The sequence below is a fragment of the Pyrus communis genome, chromosome 1 (genome assembly GCF_963583255.1).
Source record: "Pyrus communis chromosome 1, drPyrComm1.1, whole genome shotgun sequence".
NCBI classification, from domain to species: domain Eukaryota; kingdom Viridiplantae; phylum Streptophyta; class Magnoliopsida; order Rosales; family Rosaceae; genus Pyrus; species Pyrus communis.
In genome coordinates this window covers 42,013,173-42,021,286 of record NC_084803.1, presented here as the reverse complement: position 1 = coordinate 42,021,286, position 8,114 = coordinate 42,013,173, and the positions used below count along the sequence as shown (strand labels likewise).

The following is an 8,114-nucleotide window of genomic DNA, read 5'->3' as shown; positions in this document are numbered from 1 at the left end:
GGGGTCTGTGACATGCATGTTAGCGACTGGTTCTCAACCCATTTCATTTCAAGAGGATACGAAGAATTCCAATGTCATTGGGTGCTTGAGTGGTATTTTTGTTTCTATTTTTCGTCTTTTTTATCATACCTTTTCTTGTCATCATTTTAAAATATTTTGTATGTTGTCACTCGATTCAAAATAAGTAGGTTGATCATGCTCAAGATTGCAGCTTAGCATTCTATGATATTTTTGTTAATTTTGTTCCGGATTTATTTTCCCTTTGCAAGCAAAAGTTGCAATTCTTATGTTTAACCTCCACGTTCTGCAAAGTTTTCCCTTTGCAAAGCAAAATTGCATCAGTTTAGATTTATTTCCGACTGAGTGCTTGTTTTTCCAGGAACGGTTGATACCACTGTTCTAAAAATCCCCGCCTAGCTCCGCCTAGGCGCTAGGTGGTTGGTCACCGTCCCGATTAATGCCTAGGCATTTGAAAATTAAGAAATGACCCATAGACCTACTGAGGCGCCCGTCTAGGCACCTGCTCAGACCTGTCTGGGCATCAACTCACTTAGGCAGAAAATAAATAACTTTCATTTTGCATTTTATTTTTTTTTTCAATAAATTGTAAGAGACTTGTCGAATACTTAAATGAGTACACATTATATGCTTGTTCCTCATGTTTTCATTATGTTCTAATATTTCATAATATATGTGTCATTATATTTTGTAATTTACGATGAAATTATATATATTTTAAGTATAAACATACACTTATTTACATGAAATATAATGGATTTAGTTAAATCCGTCTAGACCCCGCCTAGCCGCCTAGACGCTAGGCCCCGCCTAGCCGCCTAGACACTAGGCCCCAGCTCGTCACCCGACTAGCGCCTAACGTCTTTTAGAACCTTGGTTGATACCCTTAACCCTACCTCACATTCATCTACCGCACAATAATACCAAAAAGGGCTGAAGAGTTACAAACACATGAAGAGAGATGAGGACTTAAATTTCTAAATCCAATTTTGGATTTTATCTTTATATTTTCTCTCTTTCCTTACTGCTTTATTGTGACATCCCATATCGCCCAAGGGAGTGATCCTTAAATGTATATTCTCATCCCTACCTAGCACGAGGCCTTTTGGGAGCTCACTGGCTTCGGGTTCCGTAGGAACTCCGAAGTTAAGCGAGAAGGGGGCTAGAGCAATCCCATGATGGGTGACCCACTGGGAAGTTGCTCGTGAGTTCCCAAAAACAAAACCGTGAGGGAATGGTAAGCCCAAAGCGGACAATATCGTGCTACGGTGGTGGAGCGGGCCCGAAAAGTGATCCACCATGGGCCGGGATGTGACATTTATTGTTGGCTTTGAATGTTGCCATAATCCATCAATATGATATTGTCTCTGTTTTCTTTTGTTTTTTATTGTTGTTCAATGCAAATTTTGGTTGGAACGTTACGTAAGCAGGGGCACTCATTGATAAGTATTGATTAGGATGTGATTCTTTAGTGCTTTTGGCTAATTTTGTGTTTAAAACCATTTAGCTAATTATAATTTCTACATTTAGCTCTTTTCAAAAACTATGGTATACCGTTTGTTACGCCTTTACGTGTAATTTCAATTTACGAAAGAAAAATGAATATTATATGATAACCCCTTTATAAACTTTCATGACGTTGGATGTCAGAATATAACATGATATCTCTCCTCTCTCAGTTTTAAGAACTAATTTAGCTGCATAATTAGTTTGAATTGTATTAATCTAATTTAAATTAATGTGCTTTTTGGTCTTTCAGTTTTAAGAACTAATTTTGCATTTCTATCTTTCCTCTCTCTAAATTCTATTTTTCGTTTGCTGAAAAGGGTTTGACGGATATCGTCTCTTTGTGTAGGTGGTACTCAGAGAAGTTTGTGAAGGGCCAATGGAACAAGGAGGATTGCATTCAGATTGGCAGAAATACAAGGCCTGCCTCTCTGCGTTTCCAATCTTGCCCTCCTAAATTTTCATCCAAATCACAACTTAAACGATTATTTTGTCTTCTGATTATTTTTTGCAGAGGTTGTATTAATTTTCCTTCAACTGGAAATGTTGGGTTTCTTCAGGTATAATGTTATCAAATTCTTTTTTTTCTTTCTTCTGATTTTGGGGTTTTACAGGAAGTGATGTATACTGAATTTTTGGGTTTTACAGTTATAATGTTATTAAATTTTATATATATATATATATATATATATATATATTTTTTTTTTTTTTTTTAATTTTCTGATTCCGGTGTAATGTTATCAAATTCTAGACCAGGTGCATGCCAGGCATCAGTTCGGTAAAGGTAAAGATTGCCTAATCCTATTGCTACATAATAATATGAGAAAGCAAGGATTTGAATATGTTAATTAGCTAAGAATTGGTTTATATTAGATAATATATATGATTTCGGATTTGTGTTGGTATAGCTATGGACAATTATATCTGTGATGGTGTTGCAGGATTGGCTTTTAAAATTTTCATATTTTACTTCTCATTCTTATGTATCCTTGTATTGGTAAAGACCATGCTTCCTTGACCATAAGACATAACCTCTGCCACCAAAACCATAGGACTCTGCGCAAATGCAAGCTCATGTGTCTGCCACCAATATCACACAACTTTCACATCGATAATAGAAGTTCAAGAGAAAAAAAGCAGCACCTTATTGTTAAAATATCTCACATCGACTTTATCTACAAGAAAAGAAGAGTTTAAATATCATAACTCCACCCTAACTAATATCAAGGCCTTTTGTGATAAAACCTCACACATGTCGGACTGTGCAGGTGATAATTAACAAGTTGCCGATAATATATATTGGTGTTGTTGAAAGTGCGCCTTTGGCTCGTCTCTTTAATAATTTGACACTTGTAACCCTAAAAAAAGCACAGAAATTTACTTACTCAAGAAAAAATGTAGTCACGATGAACGAAAGGCAAGAAGCAAAAACACAAGCGAACTTTGGCCTTGTTCAATTGATTGTGGTACATATAGGTTGTGTGTCACATCCATCGAACTTTGCAGCTTATTTGGGTATTGTTTGTCCGATGCATCATTTCCACGGTATATGGAGCGATTGTGTAGGTGGCAAGTCTTAGCTCATATGAGGAGCCTTTGAAGTGGCATATAGATGATTAGGTTACACCTGTATCTTGCCTTGTATTTCCTTTGAACTTTTTATTGAGAGATTTTGATTTTAGTGTAGATTTCTTAGGATGGATGGTAGGTTATATGAAGAAAAAAGAAAGGATTAGGTTGTAGATAATGCCACGTGATACACCATGATTCATTAAAAATCTTATCGAAATCTATCCTCAAAGATCCTAAACAGATGATGACACGTGGAGCAACGAGATTGGTTAAAAATCTTATCGGAAATCTATCCTCAACAATTCTAAATAGGTAACGACATGTGGTGCGACAGATTTAGATAAAAATCTTATTGAAATCTATCCACAAAATTGTACTTTCGGATAATGACACATGGTGTGACGAGATCCGGTTAAAAATCATATCCAAAATTTAAAAAAAAAAAACCTTTATTATTTTTATAAAATAACAAATACTAATATTTTAAAACGAATTGCCTGTGATATTCAGTTTATAGGTAGAGATGTAATAGATAATTACTGTTAATTAAAAGTAGTAACTATTTACTTGAGGGGGTTGAATTACCTATGGTCATAGGAAGCTTTTACACACTGCAACTGCTCTAAGGAAAGAAGCTTGCGGTAAGGGAAGCCATGGCTGGATATTTTTCAAACTTTTAATATTGTAGCGGGAATCCTTTTTTGGCGCCGGTTTTGGTTACTTCCACATTTTTTTACCATGCTTGGTCCTTGTCAAGTAACATTGTCCCCCCAAATGTGATGGTAACACGTGGCCAAATATGCAGACACACACACTTGAACACGTGCACGTTAATCTGTACACACGCTTTAGTATGACTACGATAGTAATACTAATACATATGGTAGAATAGTTGATGGAGGTAGAACATTCGATCATATTAGTATGGAGTGTGTGAAAGAAATCAATTTTTATCACATTACTTTAGTCTAAAGTAGGGGGAAAAGGCATTGTAGATGCCATCAATTCGTTGCCACTCGATTTCACTCTATTTACAACAATGCCAGCTTGGTAGGGAGGGTAATTCTCAAAAGTTCAGAGGGTAATTTTGTCCGTATGGTTTAGCACAAAGCCACTCGATTTCATGATATTTATAACAATGCCAGCCAAATGGGGTTGGGTTTGGAGGGTAATTCTAACAAATTTAAGGGTAATTTTGTTTGTTTTGTTTTGCACTCGGTGGGATCGACATCTGTGTGGAATGTTGAAGGAAGATGAAAGGTGCGTGGAAAGGAGATGGGTTACAAGAGAGAGCCTTTGGCTTGCAGAGAGGGAGGGAGAGAAAGAGCTTGTGGCTTGCAGAATCACAATGATAGAAGAAGAAGGTATTTATCAAATATAGCCAAATATTAGCCTCTAATTTGAAAAATGTCAGTTTTTATAAAAACTTTAAAATATATCCAAAATATCACTTAAATAGACACAAATACCATTAATTCATACAAATAACTAGTTGTTGATTAAAAGATTCTTGTGTGATAATCAAGTGGTGCTTTCACTAATTTTTCTAATATGCACCTGAAGAATTTTTATCCCGTAAACCTTAAAATATGCTATTTTCACTTTCTAAGAACACAACAAATCTCTCGATTCACTACCATAGTCAATGATAACCTTCAAACAAAATCTGGACACGGACAACACCCTTAATAATGCAATGGTGGAAAATTAAATACGAAGCACATATAATCCAAAGAAAAATTGAGATAAATAATGTTACAAAAATTGACAGTTCATTCTTCCATAAACACTCATCTTCGTTTAGGGGTGCACAATTCTTCACCAACAGCCGATGCCTTCACTAGGTCTCCTCCAATTTTAAGGTTTAACAGTGAGAACTCTTCATCTAATAGGGTTTTGGTTTTTTAAGTCGAGTCTCTAGTAGGAGTGTTCTTCGTTTCCATCAAAATTAGAGAGTTGAATGCTCTGGAATGGTGGCTCTCAAGGGTCTATGGCCCTTGCAAATATAGGGAAAGACAAGATTTCTAAGAAGAACTAGCTAGCCTTTACGGTCTTTGCGGTCCAAGATGGTGTGTGGAAGGAGATTTTAATGTGGTGAGGTTCGAAAACGACAAGTCAAACAGGGGAAGGTCCATTGCAAGTATGAGGATTTTTAACCAGTTTATCTAGGACTCTGAACTCATTGACCCATATCTGCTCAACGCTCAGTTCACTTGGTCTAATTTTCGAGAAGAAATAGTTTGCCGAAGATTAGACAGATTCTTACTCTCTGGTGGTTGGGAGGAGTCGTATCCACACGCAAGGCAAAAGGCTCTGGCAAGGGTAACCTTTGATCATTGCCCAATTGAATTAGATACCAACAAGGTGAAGAGGGGGCTAGGCCCTTTTAGGTTCGAGAACTCATGGCTACAACATCTAGACTTTAGAAACAATCTCAAAGAGTGGTGGCATTCTATGATAGTCGAAGGTTGGGAGGGTTACAAATTTTCCAATAAGTTACAAATTATTAAAAAGAAGTTGCAATCTTGGAGCAAGGAGGTCTTTGATGACACTCAAAGAAATCTTAAGGAAGCCGATGCCAAATTAGAAGAATTTGACTTTAAACGTTAGTGATTTATGGGTTAAAATATTCATTTATTGGTCATTCATGTTTTATGGTGCAACTTTACAACTCCATATCAATCTGACGTCATGTTTTTCCATTATATGAAGTTGGTGTAAGAGATGGAGAAAGATTCTCTACCCTCTTATTTTCATCTCCTTCCATCCCCTTCACTCACACATTCCCCTTCACTCATATATTATTTTTTGTCTTATTATCTCTATAAAAAAATCAATATAAAATGTTGACGGGACTTAACCATGACCATTCAAATAAGAAGGCATGAAAAGATAAAAAAATTAGAAAATTAGAAGGGTAGAAAATTCTGCTACGTAAGATATTTGCCATCATTTTTGCAGATAGCATTATGTTGCCGTACCTGTACATCTTTCTATATCGGGCCCACACTTGGGGTATCTTTACGAGGATCATTCAAACTCTTTATTCAGCTCCGGGCTGTGGCTCTTGAAGAAGCTCAAGAACACACACTACATTCATCAGCTTACCTTCACCAATGATCCAGATGTTCAAAATACGTTTTTTACAAGCTGTGTAAAGTACTGAATTCCTGTATTTAATACACTTAGCTTAGCCATCAGGTGTTAAACTTCCTTGAATCCCGGATGGTTCCTCAGGGAGGGCAGATTTGTGGGTTTTTAGGGTTTCACGATTGGTTTGCTCCTGGAGGTTGTTACGCTTCCTTGAAAATCTGCATCTTTGCATTTCTTATGTGCTTTGTGTTTGTGGTTCGATATGGTTTGATGACCTTTTCCTCAAAATTTTAAATATTTTTCTATTTAATTTGAACTGTTAAGATGTTTTACATTGTGGATTCACTTATAGAAGCTGCACTCTCATTGTTTAGGTGTATAATGAGTCGATTCGTAGGCATTAATGTATGGCGGAGAAAGCATGGAAGAGAGATTTGGGATTAGGGATAGGGAAACAGAGGAAAAGAATATGATAGAGGAATGGGTTCAGTTCATTTTCACTATTTTTTTAACTGATTTGGGATTTTGTTCGGGTTTGAGGCCATCATTGGCGTTTTTATGTTGTTCTTGCGATTTTGTGTGGTAGGGTTTCTAAATTTTATCGTTGATCATTTGGTTTTTTGTGTGTGTTGGTTTGTTTGCTTTGCAGGTTGTGTTTGTGCTCGGACAACATTTTCCACCTTCTATTTGCACTGGGATGACTGCGTTCTAAAACTGTTGAGGGTGAGATTTACATATGGAAACATTCCATTTTTTTCCAAATATGTGCATTTAGTTATCTTTAATTTTAAAATTTAGAAATTAAATCGTTATTTGAGTAAAATGTTTTCCATTGCTCTCAAACCCTAGACTCCAGTCGAACTCACTTCCTTCAAGGCCACTTCAGCTCTTCGACTCGCTGCCCAGAAGATAAAGTTCTCAAGGTTTGATGTTTCATCAATTTCTTCCCCCTCAACGATTATTTTGGTCTTTCTTGCGTACTGATTTTTTTGTTTTTGTTCATTTTATTGACGAAGAGAACAACGCCTTTTGTAATATTTGCAGTCATTTACGCACAGATTCATAAAGTGGTGTTAACGAGCATGAGGCGAGGACTCCATATTTCCCTCTTGCTTTGCTGTAGTGGACGTGCTACGTGATGGAACTGCGGCAGTGCTCTTCAGCTGCTTTGTTCTTCAATCATGATATGTTGCTTTTAATTTTTGGGGCAAAGCTTAAAGGAGATTGTGAAATACTGCACTGAGGTCCTCCCCCAACAAAGCCGTCAATGGCCTCCTCGCCCAAGGTCCTCCGCCTATTTCCCTCTCCTCACTTTGTCTCTCTAAAATTTCAGATTTATTTCTCTAATTTTTTTAACTTGAAGTTTTTGGTTTTTTCTATTTTGGTTCTGCGTACTTTGTCTCTCTCACTCTGCAAATTTGAGCAGCAAAGCACACATCTTTGTGTTCTTCACTTCAGACAATTCCGTATTACAGGTACATCCACTTTCTATCTATCTTTTTTCTTTTCTTTTCTGTAAAGTGATTAGAGTTGTTTCGGTTATAATTGTGTTAAAGTTTTAGTTAGGATTGAAATTATTCATTGTTTCAAAGTTGTGTGCTTTGTGCATCAGTTGGTGAATTAATTTGATTGGTTCTGTTTTTTGAGATTGAAATTTGAAACAAAATATTCATGTTTTTGTGGCGTAAGTTGGTGAATGAATTTGATTGGTTTTGTGTGCCTACGCTGTTAAAGAAAAGCAGAAACAAAACCAAACGAAAAAGAAAATTAACAAGAGTGATCGAGCAATGATGAATAACCTTAACAACGTCGGCGACCCTGAGTAGCGTGAACTCGAATTATAGGTACTGACCTTTCCTTTTTGTGTTGAATTTTTTTAATGATTTAGGGTCAGATTTGACTTGGGGAATTGCTGCGGTTATAGG

General features: G+C 36.5%; 1 protein-coding gene across 24 annotated transcripts in view; it reads left to right on the top strand.

Annotated features, from left to right (window-relative positions):
* The window catches only part of LOC137712265 (uncharacterized), a 49,698-nt gene that overhangs the window by 34,424 nt on the left and 7,160 nt on the right, over positions 1 to 8,114 (top strand). For 21 of the 24 annotated variants that reach the window (XR_011065208.1, XR_011065209.1, XR_011065205.1 and 18 more), the window contains 3 exons: positions 6,839 to 6,912; positions 7,039 to 7,112; positions 7,234 to 7,664. Coding sequence is in view for 9 of the 24 variants with exons in the window: in XM_068451397.1 (XP_068307498.1) it covers positions 6,839 to 6,901 (63 nt within the window). In the remaining 15 variants the exon portion in view is untranslated. Of the gene's footprint in view, positions 1 to 6,057; positions 6,251 to 6,838; positions 6,913 to 7,038; positions 7,113 to 7,233; positions 7,665 to 8,114 lie in introns of all 24 variants that reach the window. The other 3 variants (XM_068451379.1, XM_068451402.1, XM_068451384.1) reach the window with 3 other exon arrangements.